At 41.3% G+C, this 20,419-nt stretch overlaps 1 protein-coding gene across 1 annotated transcript in view; it reads right to left on the minus strand.

The window, feature by feature from the left end:
* The window catches only part of LOC306927173 (contactin-associated protein-like 2), a gene marked incomplete at both ends in the record, with an annotated part of 144,694 nt that extends 124,839 nt beyond the window's left edge, over positions 1 to 19,855 (minus strand). The window contains 3 exons of the mRNA XM_079506858.1: positions 14,279 to 14,472; positions 19,605 to 19,715; positions 19,852 to 19,855. Of these exons, the coding sequence (XP_079362984.1) occupies positions 14,279 to 14,472; positions 19,605 to 19,715; positions 19,852 to 19,855 (309 nt within the window). The remainder of the gene's footprint in view (positions 1 to 14,278; positions 14,473 to 19,604; positions 19,716 to 19,851) is intronic.
* Positions 19,856 to 20,419: the final 564 nt, after the last annotated feature.

Consider the following 20,419-nt stretch of genomic DNA (forward strand, 5'->3'; position numbering starts at 1 on the left):
ATCTGTCTGTCAAGGCAACTACTAACGCCCACTTTTCAAGCTGCCTATGGCCGAAGTCCAGACTCATATGCGGGGAAGAATCTTCAGTGAATCCCCGCTATGAGGCTGGCCAAGCCAGGCTAGTTAAAAGCTATGAGGTGACACCGATGCGTTCCGGTCCTGAATGGGTTAAGTCATCAGCATGGGTTTAAACCACAGTCAGCGCAGGCACACTTTGGCGTCACCAAGATGCCAAAAGACGTGAGTGGCAGTCTCTTCCGAGTTTTTAGACAGCTGCTGGACGGAAATTAAGCTCCACCCACGAGGCAGAATGCCGCGGGGGCAAGCGTTTCCGGGAATCTGGCCGACAAGGCATTCTGCCGCGTGGGTGGAGCTTCATTTCCATCCACCAGCTGTCTAAAAAGGAGGAAGAGACGCCTGCCACAAGCGGCTTTTGGCCGCTCATGGAAGCCCAAGTGTGCTTACACCCAGAACGACCCATAGACAGAAGGTGATTGGTGGAGAAAGGTTCACTGATTAGATCCTCTTCTTCACCTGTGAGAGTGTGGGCAGACACTTCTGAGAATCTCATCTCATGGTGAATGCATGATGGGACTGAATGTGATTGAACAGGCTGAAACAGAGACTTTCTCGCTCTGCGTGCATGTGCGCGTGCGTGCGCATGCGTGTGCATGCGTGCGCGTGTTGCGTGAGTGTGTGCATTTCAGCGTGCAAAGTGTATCATAATTAAACAATTGGACGCTGGCAGCTTTGGAGTCTTAAATGTCATCAGATCGACAGTCGCAGCACTGAATAAAGGAACATGGCATCAACGTGATGATGATTGCATCCACCTGTTGAACTCCCCGCATCTGCATATTTATTATTTACGACAGGGAGAAAAACAAATGTGTGCAGTGTATTATCGTTATAGCGTAGCGGAGGTTATTGATGTCATCCACTCAATACTCTATCGGCCTTGCATTTGTTTACACGAGCAATAGTTTGGATCACAGCACCGATGCATCATCAGCCAAACCACCCACACAGTTCTAGTAAAAAAAAAACTACATACACAGACCTGAATGTAGTTATACAAACGCAACCCGAGAGATTAACACATTTAGGACTGAGACCAGATTTTACAAACGTCTTCTAAATCCTGACAATTTTCTGAAAAACCTTATGTTTATATCAGTGGTTCTCAAACTTTTACATGTCAACGACTCCAAATACTATGTATTTGGCTGCCGACCCTCAATCTAAAAATATGTTGTTCCAGGCAAACATTTGAGCTGAAAACGTTCCCTGGGAAAGAATATATATTCCAAGAATTGCACACATTTTCACAACTTTTCAAAAATAGCAGATATACATAGCGCGGCACTCGGTGCCGCGCTATGTAGATCTGCTATTGTAGATTGTAGATCTGCTATTGTAGATCTGCTATTTTTCAACAGCTACTGTATAAGTTTAAAATAATGGTTTAAGATGGTTAAAAGCTAAGGTGACACAGATGCGTTCCAGTCATTAATGGCTTAATGTGCTTTGGAATATATTTTTGCAAAAAAATATTAAAATAAATCAGCGGGTAATGGTGGCGGAGGCAAAACGCTGATCAATAAATAATAAGTGCAGGACAATTATGGGTAACCCTTTCTTTTCCAGTACAGTAATAACCATGAAATTACATGGTAATTACATGGTTATTACAAGGTAGTAAGGAGTAATTACTGTGTATTACATGGTAACTACAGGGTAATAAACACAACAATTACTAGGTAATTATCAAGTATTTCCTTGACTACTACCCAGTAACTATCATGTAATTATGAGTATTTACCAGGTAATTACATGGTAATGTAACCAGTAATTACTATGAAAACGAATCAGTAATTACTAGGTAAGTACCACGTATTTTCTTGACTACTACCCAGTAATTACCAGGTAATTCTGAGTATTTACCAGGTAATTACATGGTAATGTAACCAGTAATTACTATGAAAACTAATCAGTAATTACTATGGAATTATCAAGTATTTTCTTGACTACTACCCAGTATTTACATGGTAATTACTCAGAAAATACAAAGTTTTCCCCAGTAAGTACTAGGTAATCCTTATGTATTTTCCTGCCAACTACCAGGTAATTATAACCTATATACTAGGTAGTTACCAGTTAATTACACTGTAAATACTGGATAATGGCCATGTAGTTACCTAGTATTTACTATACAATTCACTGACAACTACCAGGTATTTACCCATGAATTATTGAGCCATGTGTTATCAATCAATTGGTGCAGTTGACCGTGAGGCTGTTAATGACGGTATTTACATTGTAATTACCAGATATTAACCTGATAACTACCATGTATTACCCAGTCCATTACATGTTAACTACAGGGAAATATACCCAGTAAGTACTAGGTAATTATCAAGTATTTTCTTGACTACTACCCAGTATTTACCAGGTAATTACATGGTCATGTAACCAGTAATTACTCAGAAAATACAAAGTTTTCCCCAGTAAGTACTAGGTAATCCTTATGTATTTTCCTGCCAACTACCAGGAAATTATAACCTATATACACTAGGTAGTTACCAGTTAATTACACTGTAAATACTGGATAATGGCCATGTAGTTACCTAGTATGTACTATACAATTCACTGACAACTACCAGGTATTTACCCATGAATGATTGAGCCATGTGTTATCAATCAATTGGTGCAGTTGACCGTGAGGCTGTTAATGACGGTATTTACATTGTAATTACCAGAAATATACCCAGTAAGTACTAGGTAATTATCACGTATTTTCTTAACTACTACCCGGGAATTACCATGTAATTATGAGTATTTATTATTGATTCATAACTTACCAACCAACTGGTGCAGTGGCCGTGCGGGTGTTAATGACTATTTACATTGTAATTACCAGATATTAACCTGATAACTACCATGTTTTACCTGGTAATTACTCAGCATTTACCCACTAACTAGAAAATATTTAACCGGTAATTACCTGCTATTTACCCAGTAAGTGTGATTTGTATTTACCTAGTATATACTAAGTAATTAAAGTGGAACTGTGACTGTAAAAGAAAGCGTGGTTTGTTTCCATATTACTACCTGGTACTTTCAGTATTTACACAGTAATTACGGTAGAACTGGACTGTAAAAGAAAGCGTGGTTTGTTTCCATTATATTACCTGGTACTCTCTCAGTATTTACACAAATATTTACCTGGTATTTACACAGTAATTACGGTAGAACTGGACTGTAAAAGAAAGCGTGTTTTGTTTCCACAATATTACCCTGTACTTACCTGGTAATTGTAGCTTCTAATTATAAAGAGTTGAACAATGGGCAATAAGTCTGATAATTACCTAGTCTTTACCCAGTAATTAGAAAGATGGACCACACGTGACATTTCCATTATAATTACACCTCCTCACACACACACACCACCCTGTGACAAATACTGTCAAAGATAGATTTTAATCTTTACAAAAAATATAAAGATGACCTCAGTGCAAATAACAGGAACAGTGTCATAATACAATTTCTACACTCTTTTTTACAAATTGGACTTCAATATGTAAACTGTAAAATCTTTACAAAAAAAAGATAGATGAGCTCAGCTCAGTGCAAACATCTCAGTGCAAACAATGCAACAGGAACAGTGTCATAATACAATTTTCTTTTACACTCTTTAACAAATTGGACTTCACTATGTACTGTAAACTGCCAAATCTGTAAACTCTTTACAAAAAAAAAAAAGAAGATAGATGAGCTCAGTGCAAACATCTCAACAACATGCAACAGCAAACAAGAATTATAAAACTTAAATCAAATTTAAACCATCTCAGTCACAGGAATTCACATTATCATTCGTTTTCCTGCAGACCGGTCTGGCCCCAAGCACTGGGTGAGTGTTTTGCAGAAACCAAAAAGTGGTAGATGTTTTTTTTCCACTTTTTGGTTTCTGAAAAACACTCACCCGGTACTGGCACCCACCCGGGCCAGACAGGTCCTCTGAAGACACTTGATAATGTGAATTCCTGTGACCGAGATGGTTTACCTGGCCCACATGCCCCTCATTTCTGCAGCTTATATGCAATGCGGAGGAGCTCTGTGTTGTTCCTCATCTTCTCCACTTGTTGTTGAAGAGGAAGATTATCATCTAAAAAGGCTTTGCATATTTTGGCATAGCTTGCCAAACTCTGCTTTTCGCTTATCATTGGTAGCTCTCCAAAATCCCCACCCTCTCCCGCAATTAGGACATCCGCGATGACCGCTGTCCCCGCAATGGTGTTCCGGTCCACATCAAGCTCCTCGCAGGTCCTCGACATGCTGCGGGTCTTCTTGAACACTTTGAGGAACTTTTTATAGCGATGTGTCACATCCTCTGGGCTCTGAACTACAAGAGAAAAGAAAAAAATATATAAATTAAGACTGTTATAATTCAAATGATGATCAGTACTACATTCCAGGCTTAAATTGATCTAGCCCTGGACACCTGGCACTTACAAAAACATTGGTGCATTAGGTGCTGCAGTGTGATGTAAGCCAGTGTTTCTCAAATTTCAAGGTTCCCCTTTAACTCAGACAGAGCATAAATGTCCTTGTACACTATCAAGAATTAGACTTGTATGGATCAATTTAGAATCCCCTAAAGGAAACCCACAAGGAGTCCCTGAAATCAACTTTGAGAACCACTGATGTAAGTAACATAACAGGGGTGTGTGTGTGTGTGTGTGTGTGTGTGTGTGTGTGTGTGTGTGCACGCACGCATGTATTGTACAGAAAGAAGCAATGTGAGTAATCTTTTTTTACCTCGCTTTACAAATGAAGCCCGCTTCTTCAGCTTCTTCTTGCGCCTGCGGTCATCTGAAGAGGAGCCTGAAGAAGACGACGACTTCCTCTGTCTTTTCTTCTCTTTCCTCTTTTTGGCGAAGGAATCGGAGTCCGAGGAGACGGAGGAATCTCCACGGCTCCTTTTGCGTGACCCTTAAAGTTAGCAAATGTAAAAGTTAAAAGCAAATCTATACGTTCGTTATTTCCATCCTTTTTTATTTAAGACATGATAATTGCAGCAGCACCACAAAACCAATAACATGAGTACTTATGTTAACTAAATGCATTTGCAATTAAATTAAAAAAGGTAACTTTTTTTAGGATTCAAATAAAAAAAATAGCAAAATATTATTCAGGATTTAAATTCAAATATAGCAAAAACAGCTGATTTACAAGCTCAAAACACATCGCACTGCGACACGTTTTGAGCTTGTAGATCGGCTAGTTTTTGCTACGACAGCAATGTGGCCCTCTGGAGTGAGTGTGGACATAATAGTGGCCCTCCATCGTCAGTTTCCCACCCCTGCTTTAACTAATCAAGACTAGATTGTAGTAGAGCCTTACACGTTTTTGGGAGGAACCGTCTAGTTACCTTTTGAAGTTAGGGGGCCGGCCTCTGAGAAGCGAGCCTTCTCTAGATTGAAGTCTCGCTGCTCCTTGAGGAGTCTGTTCTCCTCCTTTAAGATACGAATCTCCTCTTTGAGGAGCCGGTTTTGCCCTTTCATCTGGTATAAATCACTCTTAGATTTATCCATGGTGGACGCCATAGTATGTTGAACCTCTTCAACTGAAAAGGATGCAGAAAGATGTATTCAATACTTTGTCTTTACTAAGCTGTTCTCGCTTTGTAAGGAATGTTCTACTTGCCCAAAGGTCATGCCCACGTGCCCGAAAAGTACACTTTCCATTATAAAATAGTTAACATTTGCACATTTGGAAAAAAAACAAACATTAAATCCAAACGATAACTGCCGAGTGGCAACAGTCACTTGGAAAATCCAGAATGAGCGAAACTGCTAGTAGTACAAAGTAGCATTGTTCTTCATAAATAGCCAATAATATGTAATGAAGATGGAATGCACTTGACAGTCAGTGTTATGGGGTTCAGCATATCGATGTGATTGGTGATCAACTTGTATGACTGAGAGTATATAGCATGTATGTGTAGGGCTTGATGTCATTCATGCATTCAGTGTAATACAGATCCTGAACATCCTGAAAGCAAACTCCAGTTGCCCGAACTGTTGATTTACTTTTCACAGGCAGTCGGGCAACCAGATTATGGAAAACTGATTTAAAACCATAGAGAATGAAATAAATGAACAGTGATCAAAAAATTAAAGCACCCACTTGCCACCTCATGCTGGTTTCTCAGCTGGCAGGCCAGGGCCTCTGCATGCTCCCTAACACTCTTCCCTGTGGGCCTGCTCCTTATCGCAGCCACGGCCACAGAAAGCTTAGCTCTCTTTGAGAGCCACTGTGCACTGGCATCTGAAAGAAGTCTCGTTTTAACTATACATCCACCAACCCTGGCAGTTCCTTGAGGGGATTCCAAAAAGGCCCTTACAGGTTTGTAACATGGCATAATTTACAGCTCCATGGCCATAATCACCTGTTTGAATACCCGTTTGCAAAAAAAAAAAGGAAAATCTGAAAACTATACTTTAATTTCCTTCGATGATGAGATTTACCTATTTATTTTATCTTTAAACTTTATTATATGTAATTATTGAACCACATGTAGACTATTATATTCTATGCCAATGGTTCTTAAACTTTTTTTGAGGCCCTCCTATATACAGGTTTAATGTTTTTATTTTTTTATTGCAAGGTTTGTTTTAAAAACCCCATTAACAATAAACCATTAAAAATAAAGATAATTTATTTTTGTCTATTTGTTTTACATCACCTAATCATAGTGTAAGATAAGAGCGCCCCTCACTTCACACAGGTGTGATTTTTAATTCCAAGGATCTCAGCTACAAACCTGTAAGGAATCACCTCAAGGAACTGCAAGGGTTCCTTTATTATAGACTCACTTTATTAGGCATTTTGTGGCTGATTTTTTCCAGATGTCCGAGTTGCCCAGTGGCTCTCAAAGAGAGCTAGGTTTGGTGTGGCTGTGATAAATCTTTGACAATAGAGACCCTGACAATCTCGTGCCATGCGAGACCAATGTATTTACAACAAAGATTCTTAAAAAAAACAACCTTACCTTCAATATCAGACTGGATCTCCTCCATGGGGTTCTCCTCTGGTGAATTCTTCTTCCCTCTGCGACCGCGTGGTTGTGCCATGACTATGGGGGAATAAGATTCAACAGACATGTTGTACGACTTGATCTCTTATTAATCACTGTTTTGACGTGCCGATGTCAATTAAAGTGGTAAACTTAGATGGTAGTAGGATCATTATATTTAAAGCTGGGTTATTTTTGGTAGACCGCTCGCTCCAGAGTTGTTCTAGAAACTAGCTATAGCTGTAGTCTACCATAACATTACAGTTGAGGCTCTGGTCGCATTACTTACCAAGATGGTTTTCTTCCGCGTTGAAAAGTTTCTTGATCAGATTCCGAGGCTGTACTTGTGCAGATTGCAGAAGGAACACCGCGGTAGCAAGATGTATAGGCCTAGTGTGTTTTTTTTACAAAGTATTTGGTGCGTAAACCATACAAACTCTACTCCAAATTCCCTCTATTTGCTCTTGCGTCTTGCGTGATGATAACGTAGTTGACGCTGCATACGTCATTCCGCTGTGGAGATGTTCAAGTGCCCAATGCAAATCCGACATTCCATAATCCATACATGCTTCATCAACTCACGGGTTATTTACTGCTTGGAATTAAAAAATAAAATAAACTCATTGAACGGGGTCCCACAGCAAACCTGGGTTCTTAAATGATGACAATTCAATCAATTCAACTAGTCTAGTCACGGTGCTCATGGTTAGTGTATTTCATCCCTCCGAGTTGTTTTGAACGCAACATCCGGTGATGCAACAGCGCCCTCCTCCAAACGAACTCTATGCCGCCAAATTCATTTGGACTAATGCACTGTCTGTGAGTGCAGACTGTGCACTGCGTGAGAGTGAGACACTATTGTTGGCAGACGGAGACAGAATAAACAAAACTATGACTTTGACAAGAAGACTACTTGAAAGGACAGCGCGAGGAGGTAAAACGCTGATAAAATGGCTTCAGGAGGAGAGGCTATTGGCCAGGAAGAAAAGATGCCCTGTTTGCTACAACAGAATGCAACTGAAAAGAACAAACACGAGCAAGGATGGTTATCGGTGGTAAGTAATAGGATCTTTATTGCCACACATAGTGCTTACACCCGAGCCACGTATTTTACAGTATTGTACGGCCCCGTTGTTCAATAAAAACATTGTAATCCTCCGTGGCTTTTTTTTATGTATCAGAGCTGCAATACACTAAAAATCCCATAGGCTGTATAGGTTCTCATAGTTGAAAGCAAATGGAGAAAAATCTGAGAAAATGGCCATCAATCTGATTAAAATGCTTTTTATTTAACAATACGGAATATACGGGTACTTCTCTGGGACCGTGCAGTATTGTAGCAGCCGTGAGGACGTCAACGTTTATAGATGTAAGGGACAAATATGGATAAAGTGTGCAAAATCAGGTTGAAGCTGACCCATGACAGATCTATCAGGGCAAAGGCAACACCCAGTCTGTAGCCACACTCACAGCTAACGTTATACATCTGATTGCAAATACTATTATTATAGTTATATTATATTATATTATATTACATTGAAGTCAATGGCAAGTGGCTTGTGTTTTCCTTTCCTAGTTTAAACTATATTTACAGACATGGATGTTATGTTACAGGAGCTGCAGAAGGTCAACCCACAGGGGAAGGACTATCACAAGGTCCATCAAAGATGGCTCAATATTCTCCAGGTCTCACATCTCATTTGCATCATGGATGCAACTGATGCACAGGTGGGATGCTCTCTCTCTCTTCAATGCATATGGGCCATGGCAGTGTATAGGCATGATGTAATGCATTTGTCTCTCACGCTCTCTCAAGCTGTGTAAATGTGTTTTGTTGCGCAATAATTAGCTTTTTTGAGCATCTTAGTTCATCTCATTTTATCTTTACATGCAGATGCAGATACCACATGTACAGTGTCTCTTAATATAAATAGCCAAATGCATACTGACTATTACATAGAGTGCACAATCCAAATAAATCCAAGAAATCACACTTCACTTCATTGTTCATCACAACATGCACAATGGATATCGTAGCACCAACCTAATTATTTAACGAATCCTCCCTGACTACAATACTTTCCCATCCCAAATGCTAATATGTTGATAGTTGTCCTCTTTTTTTGGCTCAGTTTGTCACAGGGTTTGAGGAGAAGGCATGTAGATATGATAGAGGATGGAGTATGTGCGGGCAGCAAATCACTGACCAGGGTCACTACACTTCTCCGGGAGATTTGCTGTGAAGCAGTCAGACGACTGGAAAGAAGACGGGACATGCGGATAGGAGGGAGAAGAGCGTTCGTAGCGATTGACGAGAGCAAATTCAGACACAAAAGAAAGGTACGATTTTATTTTGTTCATATAGCATCTGAATCGGTCTATATTCCTATACTGCCTTGATCCATGTCTCAATGTCTCAGTGAATTTTAATTAAAGGCCAATGATAATCCTTGAAAGGACAGTAAAATAAATTCGATGTTGTTATAGGTCAGGGAACCCTGATGGGAATGCCTATGCCAAAAACTTTGAGGGCTAAACCTATACTGGTCTTATGTCAGGCAGTATTACCATGATCATGATCAACAAGCACCAAAGTAACGACAACATTCTCAAATTATACATTTTAGGTGGACTGCCATTAAGCATGACATTTTGTTTAATTTCAGTACGGACGTGGAAGACACGGGAACACCTGGCAAAGACGCTCATGGGTCTTCGGGATGATTGAGGTGAAGGGGTCCCGTAGACGCCCTGTGCTAAAACTAGTGCAAAACCGATCCAGGAGGAGATTGGAGCCAATAATACACAAATATATTAGACCTGGAAGTGAGGTAATCAGTGATTGTTGGGGTGCCTATGATAGGTTGGCCCGTGATGGGTACATTCACTACCAGGTCAATCATCGGAGGTATTTTGTCCACCCTGGGACTGGTGCTCACACGCAGCACATTGAGCGGGCATGGCGGAGCTACAAGGAGGACATCTACCGGTACAGGGGGAACCTAACGGAGAAAGCATTGAAAATGAACTTAAGATTCATTGAATGGAACCACTGGCTTGGGAAGGATCACAGGGAGGGCGTTCTTGGACGCTTGTTCAAAGACATTAGAGCTTGTTACAAAGTGTAACCAGGATGAAGCGTGCGTTTTAACGCATTTAGACCTGAGGGTGCATCTGTTTCACCTTATTTACCTTGTTTACCCACTTAGCACTTACCCATTAGCACCACCAGCTGTTGAAAAATAGCAGATCTACAAGCTCATAGCGTGGCACTCTGTGCTGAGTGCCGCGCTATGAGCTTGTAGATCTGCTATTTTTCAACATGAGAAATAGCAGATCTACAAGCTCGTAGCGTGGCACTTAGCAATCACATTATCTTCTGAGGACCTGTCTGGCCCGGGTGGGTGCCAGTACCGGGTGAGTGTTTTTCAGAAACCAAAAAGTGGAAAAAAAACATCTGCCACTTTTTGGTTTCTGCAAAACACTCACCCAGTGCTTGGGGCCAGACCGGGCTGCAGAAAATGATAATGTGAATTCCTGTGACTGAGATGGTTTAAATTTTATTTAAGTGTTATAATTCTTGTTGTTTGCTGTTGCATTGTTTGCACTGATATGTTTGCACTGAGCTCATCTATCTTTTTTTTTTGTAAAGATTTTACAGTTTACATATTGAAATCCAATTTGTAAAAAAGAGTGTAAAAAAATTTGTATTATGACACTGTTCCTGTTATTTGCACTGAGGTCATCTTTATATTTTTTGTAAAGATTAAAATCTATCTTTGACAGTATTTGTCACAGGGTGGTGTGTGTGTGTGTGTGTGTGTGTGTGTGTGAGGAGGTGTAATTATAATGGAAATGTCACGTGTGGTCCATCTTTCTAATTACTGGGTAAAGACTAGGTAATTATCAGACTTATTGCCCATTGTTCAACTCTTTATAATTAGAAGCTACAATTACCAGGTAAGTACAGGGTAATATTGTGGAAACAAAACACGCTTTCTTTTACAGTCCAGTTCTACCGTAATTACTGTGTAAATACCAGGTAAATATTTGTGTAAATACTGAGAGAGTACCAGGTAATATAATGGAAACAAACCACGCTTTCTTTTACAGTCCAGTTCTACCGTAATTACTGTGTAAATACTGAAAGTACCAGGTAGTAATATGGAAACAAACCACGCTTTCTTTTACAGTCACAGTTCCACTTTAATTACTTAGTATATACTAGGTAAATACAAATCAGACTTACTGGGTAAATAGCAGGTAATTACCGGTTAAATATTTTCTAGTTAGTGGGTAAATGCTGAGTAATTACCAGGTAAAACATGGTAGTTATCAGGTTAATATCTGGTAATTACAATGTAAATAGTCATTAACACCTGCACGGCCACTGCACCAGTTGGTTGGTATGTTATGAATCAATAATAAATACTCATAATTACATGGTAATTCCCGGGTAGTAGTTAAGAAAATACGTGATAATTACCTAGTACTTACTGGGTATATTTCCCTGTAGTTAACATGTAATGGACTGGGTAATACATGGTAGTTATCAGGTTAATATCTGGTAATTACAATGTAAATACCGTCATTAACAGCCTCACAGTCAACTGCACCAATTGATTGATAACACATGGCTCAATAATTCATGGGTAAATACCTGGTAGTTGTCAGTGAATTGTATAGTAACTACTAGGTAACTACATGGCCATTATCCAGTATTTACAGTGTAATTAACTGGTAACTACCTAGTATATAGGTTATAATTTCCTGGTAGTTGGCAGGAAAATACATAAGGATTACCTAGTACTTACTGGGGAAAACTTTGTATTTTCTGAGTAATTACTGGTTACATGACCATGTAATTACCTGGTAAATACTGGGTAGTAGTCAAGAAAATACTTGATAATTACCTAGTACTTACTGGGTATATTTCCCTGTAGTTAACATGTAATGGACTGGGTAATACATGGTAGTTATCAGGTTAATATCTGGTAATTACAATGTAAATACCGTCATTAACAGCCTCACGGTCAACTGCACCAATTGATTGATAACACATGGCTCAATAATTCATGGGTAAATACCTGGTAGTTGTCAGTGAATTGTATAGTAAATACTAGGTAACTACATGGCCATTATCCAGTATTTACAGTGTAATTAACTGGTGGTAGTTGGCAGGAAAATACATAAGGATTACCTAGTACTTACTGGGGAAAACTTTGTATTTTCTGAGTAATTACTGGTTACATGACCATGTAATTACCATGTAAATACTGGGTAGTAGTCAAGAAAATACTTGATAATTCCATAGTAATTACTGATTAGTTTTCATAGTAATTACTGGTTACATTACCATGTAATTACCTGGTAAATACTCAGAATTACCTGGTAATTACTGGGTAGTAGTCAAGAAAATACGTGGTACTTACCTAGTAATTACTGATTAGTTTTCATAGTAATTACTGGTTACATTACCATGTAATTACCTGGTAAATACTCAGAATTACCAGGTAATTACTGGGTAGTAGTCAAGAAAATACGTGGTACTTACCTAGTAATTACTGATTCGTTTTCATAGTAATTACTGGTTACATTACCATGTAAATACCTGGTAAATACTCATAATTACATGGTAATTACTGGGTAGTAGTCAAGGAAATACTTGATAATTACCTAGTAATTGTTGTGTTTATTACCCTGTAGTTACCATGTAATTACCTAGTAAATACACAGTAATTACTCCTTACTACCTTGTAATAACCATGTAATTACCATGTAATTTCATGGTTATTACTGTACTGGAAAAGAAAGGGTTACCCAATTATGCTGCAGCAGCACAAAAAGAACCGCTTACGTTTGCTTACACTTAAGATCCATATTTATCATCGGAATCGATGGCCAGACAGCATGATTCTGACATCTAACTTCTATACAGACCACCAGACAACATGATTCTGACATCTATGTAACTTTTACAGGCCAGACAACAGTAAACATGTGTTTTATTTAGTAGGATTATATGAAGGAATACGTCTTGTCAGATCGGATGGATTGATACGGGGTGGGTGGGTCTCTCTAGAGCATTCGATTGAGTGATAGTATAATTGATACACCGAATTAACACAGACACTTCACAGATTATAGAGAATTTTGAATTATAACAGTCGCTTGAGATTTAGCCACGTACTGTATGGCTTTGACCTGTGCCTGTCGGCCACCGGCCTACTTTGGAACGATGCAAGTTGGGAACCTAGTATGCAATACAGTTTTAACCGTCTGTCTGTGTCCCTTTTGTGCCCATATATGGAGATCTCTGTATCTGTCTTCCCATGTGTCTGAACCGTCTGTGAAAAGTGGACTGTTTAAGTAATCAAATGGCAGGTGTGGGATTGCCATGGCAATCAATTGGCTGAGAAAGAGGCTGGGAATTCTACAGGTGAGGGGACTTATAGGCTCATTAGGTCCACTGGCAGAGTGGCAGAGAGCCGACTGACTTAAGGCCGGGCACTGCACCCCCTGTGGTGGTGTGGAATGCGTGTGTCAAGACAGACCAGACAGACACAGGACGGGAACCCCTTTTGGTGTTTTAAGCATTATGATATACTTTAGCTATTGAAAAATAGCAGATCTACAAGCTCATAGCGAGCTTGTAGGTCCCTGGAACAACATATTTTCAGAAGGGCGTCGGCTGGACAATTACATATAATTCTGGAGGTGACATGAAAAAGGTTGAGCACCACTGACATAGAAACATAGCTTTTTCAGAAAACGTTATTGCATACTACAGTGGGCTATGCATTCCCAATTCTTTGTTCCCAACTTGCATGATTGTTCCCAAGTAGTAGTAATAATAATAATAATAATAATAAACTTTATTTATATAGCACCTTTTTTGACAGTGTCACAAAGTGCTTAACAATATACAAACAACAGTGTTACATAACAATCAATAACAATCAAACAGCAATAAAATGACATTATCAAGGTGTACTACTGATCATTATCAGTAGTGTTTACTAAAGTAATTAAAACAAGTGTAAAGTCCTGTCAAATGTCCATGGCATGAAATGGCATGAAAACCCTTCTGCAAAACAGCAGGATGGGAAACATGCACACACACACGCACGCACGCACGCACGCAAGCACGAACACACGCACACGCACACATACACACACACACAATGTTGCCTGACTCACCCAGATGTTGCCGTCCTGGTAGTAGGGTTTCCAGTTCCGTCCCGTGTCGCTGTGAAGGAGGCGGTACCGCGTGGTCCAATCAGAGCTGCTGTAACGGCCCTGCGTCGCGACGGCGCTCACCTGCTTCCTGGAGCCCAAATCCACCTGGAGCCACTGGTAATGATCTGTGTCCAGAGGAGACCAGCCGCCTGCACCTGTCACACAACACAATGGTTAGTGTTGAGGACAACATCCGGCTCGAAGCACCATTACAACAACACAACAATCAGTGTTCAGAGAGACCATCCGGCTCGAAGGACCATTATAACAACAACACAATGATCAGTGTCCAGAGGAGACCACCAGCCACTAGGGTTGTAGGCTCACATAGCCAGACAACTATTGCACAATCTCCGAATGCTAGCCTATATAGAGTCTGGAACTACACCTCCCGAAATCTGAGTAAAGAAGCTGCCACTTCGGTTCACGGAAATATATTTAAAATGTTTGCATTTATTTATTTTATTTCCATTTCTGCTAAGCAGCAAGCTGCATTTGCTTAGATGATTTTGATTTGTATTAGGATGAATTTGCACGACTGTAAAGATGAAACGGAAGTGGGGAGCAGTCTTCACTTCCGCTTTATCGCTTGCTCATGATCAGAGCTTCCGTTCTCCAGACTGTATGACGGAAGCATTTGAGAATTGCGAGAGAGACAACAGTCTGGTAACGTGAGACTACTAGGGCTGGGACGATAATCGCTATTACCGTTCATCATGCTAAAAAAAAAACGCTCACCATATTCATATCACAGAGATTTTAATTGACCGTGCAATTGTCCTCCGTCATACACTAATCCAGTCCTGGGCGCTACTCTCCCTCTGCCAACCTGGGGAGAGCCCTGAACCGAGCTCATGATTCCTTCAATGTAGTGAGGTAGGGATCCGATGGTAATTCCGGTCGGACTAGTGCTCAAACATGTGTCGTGTATTTTTCCTACACTGACTAACCAACTAGAGAAGGATGGAGTTCTCAAAAGCAAACTGCAGAGTAGTGGAAAGCCATGTCATCAAAGCATCAGATGAAGAAACGCAGCCAGAGAGAGGTTTCCTCGGAGTGTGGTGGACCATTTATTCAATCAAAGACAGAGTCCAGAATGGCAAAATAGCAGAGCTACTCCCACGGACTGACATGACCGCCTGAGCGGCCAGCCAGCTAAAGACTACTGAATCATTTAATTGACAAAATGACAAGATATATACGTTTTACATAGACAGAGGTGAATACAGGAAGGGTGGAGTTACAGACTCTACATAGAGAGTGAAAGACACATTTGGAGGCTCCTTAAAGGACCACTTCACCACTTAAACATCTCTTCATATAATTGGTCCTCACTAATGATCATGAAAAAATGTTTTTTTCCTACTCAGACTTGTTTTAAAATATATTTAGATTTGTATTATCGTGAGAACGATGGCTTCAACTTTTGCATTGCAACTTTTGAGGAAAAGAAAGCCTGCCGTTTCTATTAGCTTGGATTCACCATCGATGATGTCACTGGTGGACGGGTTTCTGAACTGCCCAGTGCCCACAGCCTTCCTATGAGACACAGACTGAGTAGGAAAAAATGGTGGTATTTTAGTTAGGTCTAATTATAGGAAGAGAAGTTGAAAAGTGGTGAAGTGGTCCTTTAAGACAATAGAATGGTAATTTGTCCCACACCTCACCAACACCACACCGAGCTTCAAAAGGACTTGGACAATGTCTGCCGTACAGGGTACTGCAACCTCTGAGGTGATTGCATTCAGACAGACAGACAGTCTCCTCACAAAATCTCCTAGTAGTCGAATAAACACAGTGACATAAATTACATAGCCTAATTATTATTGAATATTAAAAGATATGGATTGTCACAGGACCACACATGCGCTGCTCTCGTGCTTGCGGTTATGGTTAGGTTAGGGTTTGAGGTAGGTTGTCGGTCTAATGATGGTGTCGGAACTAAAGAATACGAGTTCAAACCCATGGACGCGTGGTCGAAATGAAAGGCAAGAGATCTGTGTTGACTGAGCTACCCAGACCAAAAAATCAAAGAAAACATGATGTCTGTGGTTCAGATGAGGCAGGTAAGAGCAAATAAGAGCAAGATGATCTTAGCTGCAGAGAGATAGGATTGATGTATAGAGGCTGTGGGGAGAGGAGAGGAGAGGAGAGGAGAGGAGAGGAGAGGAGAGGAGAGGAGAGGAGAGGAGAGGAGAGACAGGGATGAGAGTGGTGGGTTGTAGGGAGACCTTGAGAAGATGAGAAAAAAGGGGAGGAGAAGAGAGGGACAGCCATAGTAAGAGGGAATCAAATAACAAAACAGAATGACAGATGGCCTGGAGATGAGGGTGTTGGTGGCTGAGGCTGCAAAGCATTCTGAACATACACACGCACACACGCACACACGCACACACACACACACACACACACACACACACACACACACACACACACACACACACACACACACACACACACACACACACACACACACACACACACACACACACACAAAAGAGGCCTCACGTCCAAACAACAATAATTCCATATCTGATCCAATTACAGAGTCATTCCACTCAGACGTGCGTGATATCAGATAGGAAGAGCTGGATCACTGGAAAAGTCAATAACAAAACACCTAAAGAAATTACACCAAGAATCTGTTCCCCCGAGGGAGTGAAACACGCACGCACGCACGCACACACGCACACACGCACGCATGCATACCATTTGACAGTGAAAAACAGGGTGTGTAAAATGAAGATCATGAAAACTGATCAGGAAATCTATAGACATAGAAAGGTAGACGCCTCCTTCAGTCTCAGAGGCAATGTAAATGTTTGTTTTCTCATGCCAATGAAGCTTCTTTGGATTAAATTGACATGTCCCGGAAAAGTCGCACTGTGATTGGCCAGTAGTCACTTGAGTGGCAGCGATGCAGGATTGCCTTCCGCAACACTGACGCACTTCCGCCTTCGAGAGAGAGAGAGAGAGAGAGAGAGAGAGAGAGAGAGAGAGAGAGAGAGAGAGAGAGAGAGAGAGAGAGATAGAGAGAGGGAGAGAGGTGATAAAGGAGATGTGGTGACAGACGAAAAGGTGACCGAGAGGACAGGATGGCGATCACTGGCAGGTATTCAACTCTCTCTCTCTCTCTCTCTCTCTGTCTCTCTGCTATGTTTCATGCAGCCCCATCTGTTTTCTTTTCATTATATATATTCGTCCTGATCTTTGTACACCACCTCTAGCCTGGTTAATAAACCAGACCGAATCAGCCGTTGGCAAAAAAAAATTGCCTACCAGCGGATTACGGTCTGGCGAGGCTCAGTAGCACGCCGCTTTCCTACAACCGAGAACAGGTCGGACCAATCGGGACACGGTATGCAATATGGGCGGGCTTTGGTACAGTGACGTTCAATGCTTGAGACCTTTGACTGACAGTAGCTCTGACCAATTGCGTCAAAGAGGAACCCGCCCCCCGGGAAATGAAATCCAAGTGGAGCCAGCCCAGACTAATATACCGCGACAGTGTTGTGTGATATTAGTCTGGCTTATTAGCCAGGCTACACCACCTCCACCTTCTCCATCCTCTCAACCCTCAACATCTGCCTGTGACAGTTGTATTGGTTCACATGCTGCTTATTCACTCAGTTGTAAATGTCAGTGAGGAGACCGTCTTGTTTGTTCGCTTTTTGTTGTAAAGGTCCTTCATGCATCTCATCAATACCTCCGTCCGTCCGTCCGTCCGTCCGTCCGTCCCTCTCTCTCTCTCAATGTCTTCTCGCCTGTCTCTTTCTCGTTCCATCAACGCTCACCTCTCTCGCTCACCCTCCATGTGTTAAGAGCACTTTTTTCCCTCACCTGCCAATTTTCCATCGACCTCTCCTCTCACCTGTGTATTCTCATGCTCTCATCTCATGTCACCACATGTAAACTTATACTGTACGGCTTCAAAAACATATAGCGATATACTTACTATCTATATCGATAGTCATTGGATTGTATTTGTTGACATGAAACTGTTTGAGCACCACTGACATACATGTATATATTTAAAAAAAAGGATATCTGTCTTTGTATCTGCCTCAGTACTCATTCCCTGCCAACGATGAAACGCCGGTGTTGCAGTCTCGGAGGAAACATAATTACAATCGCAAACGTACATCCTATGATGCGGCCCCGATTATTTGGAAGTGCAGACATTTTTCGTGGAGTTTTTCAGCAAGGCACGTTGTTGAGACAGACTAGTAGGCCTACAGTACCTGAATATTTAAAATGAAAGGTAATGATTAAAAATGCTTTGATTTCACATTCAGCCATTATAAAAGTGGAGTTCAAGTGTCAAATGCATGCACGTTACATGAACCAGTGCCCTAAACAAGCATTAAAATGTCCATAGACTTGGCTGCCTTATGGCGTAATTTCAAAAGCCATGCATTGGAGGGGAAAAACGCACAGAGCACGTCTTCTTGGTATGGATATCAACCCATTCAGGACGGGACACCCCTGTTGGTGCTTTAAGGATTATGTTATACTTTAGCTATTGAAAAATAGCTTGTAGATCTGCTATTTTTTGAAAAATCGTGAAAATGTGGCGCAAATGTTTGAATATATATTCTTTCAGAGCGAACGTTTTTTAACTCAAATCTTTGCTTCTGGGGCTGGTCCCTGGAACAACATATTTTCAGATGGGCGTCCGCATCCAAATACAGATAATTCTGGGGGTCCTTGACATTAAAAAGGTTGAGCACCACTGACAGAAACATTTTTCTGACAGACAGATCGGTGAACCAATCAGGGCGTGCGCAAATCTCAGCCGCGACCCGCCCCTCTAGACCAGAAACCTAACACGTTAGCTCAAGGCTATGCTCAAGGACACTTTGACACTAACTCTGGGGGAGCCTGGGTCCTAACTTCTATACTGGCTACTCTACCCCTGAGCCACTGCCTTGTACTTTTGGCTTATTCTGCTAATAAAATAAAATATGAATCGTGTTGACTAGTCAAGGATGTAGCGTCCTCTGATGTGTCTGGCTCTCCAGTTGTTTACAGCGGTCATATTAACACATGTCTCCTCCTTCAGTCGCACCGTGGCTTCGCTGAGACGTTCTGCATGAATTATTAAGTGAACAAACACAGATGTTCTGTGTCTGCTCGCTGTGAACTGATGTGGAAATGATTCCACACTTCTGGAAGCCCCGAGATAAGAGGTGTGTGTGTGTGTGTGTGTGTGTGTGTGTGTGTGTGTGTGTGTGTGTGTGTGTGTGTGTGTGTGTGTGTGTGCGCGTGTGTGCGTGCGCGCGCGTACCTCCTCTCTGGTTGATCTTGGCGTATCCAGGAGCGTAGCCGCTGGTGAACACAGAGGAGCTGCTGAACGATGTATGAGGAAGAGGAGACACCAGACCTTCATCACACTTCTCTGGAGAGAGAGAGAGAGAGAGAGAGAGAGAGAGAGAGAGAGAGAGAGAGAGATTACCTTCAGTGAACTGTCATCCGTAACATACAAGCCATGCTCCTCATGCACCGAGTTGGCCTCTCGGTGCCCGGAATCGAACCCATGACCTTCGAAGAGCGAGTGCTCTACCGACTGAGCTAGCCGGAATCACACCGTTAAACACTTTCCCTCCCTAACAACAACTTACACGGGTTAATTGACTGTAGAACCGCTTCCCCCTGCCCAATGCATTCCAATGGCGGCGGTGGTGCGGTGCGGGAGCTGTTGTTGTTGTTGACCACTTTGGATTAGTTTTCAACACTATATGACAAATGATCACACCATTTTAAAGCAGATTTTCATGAGAAGGAACAATGACTAAGGCGCGATCGTTCTTCAAAGGTTAGTGAAATCAAGGCAGTGAACGTGGCATTGCAATTATTTAATCCTCGCAGTCAAACTGTTAATGACATTTTGAAGACATTTTCTTTCGGCAAGAATGATAGCCCTTCCAAACCTGTTCTGATACCTGAGAAGGTAGCAGTTGATGGACATATTTCTGGAAAGGCTGTAGAGAAATGGAGCTCTACCTTGTGGCCAGAGAAATAGGAGACATTATTCTTGCACCAACTATTAGCACTCATTGGATCAGCCCTCTACATGGACTAATTTGTTTGTTTTTGACAGAT

Source organism: Electrona antarctica (genome assembly GCF_951216825.1).
Source record: "Electrona antarctica genome assembly, chromosome: 1".
Taxonomy (NCBI): Eukaryota; Metazoa; Chordata; class Actinopteri; order Myctophiformes; family Myctophidae; genus Electrona; species Electrona antarctica.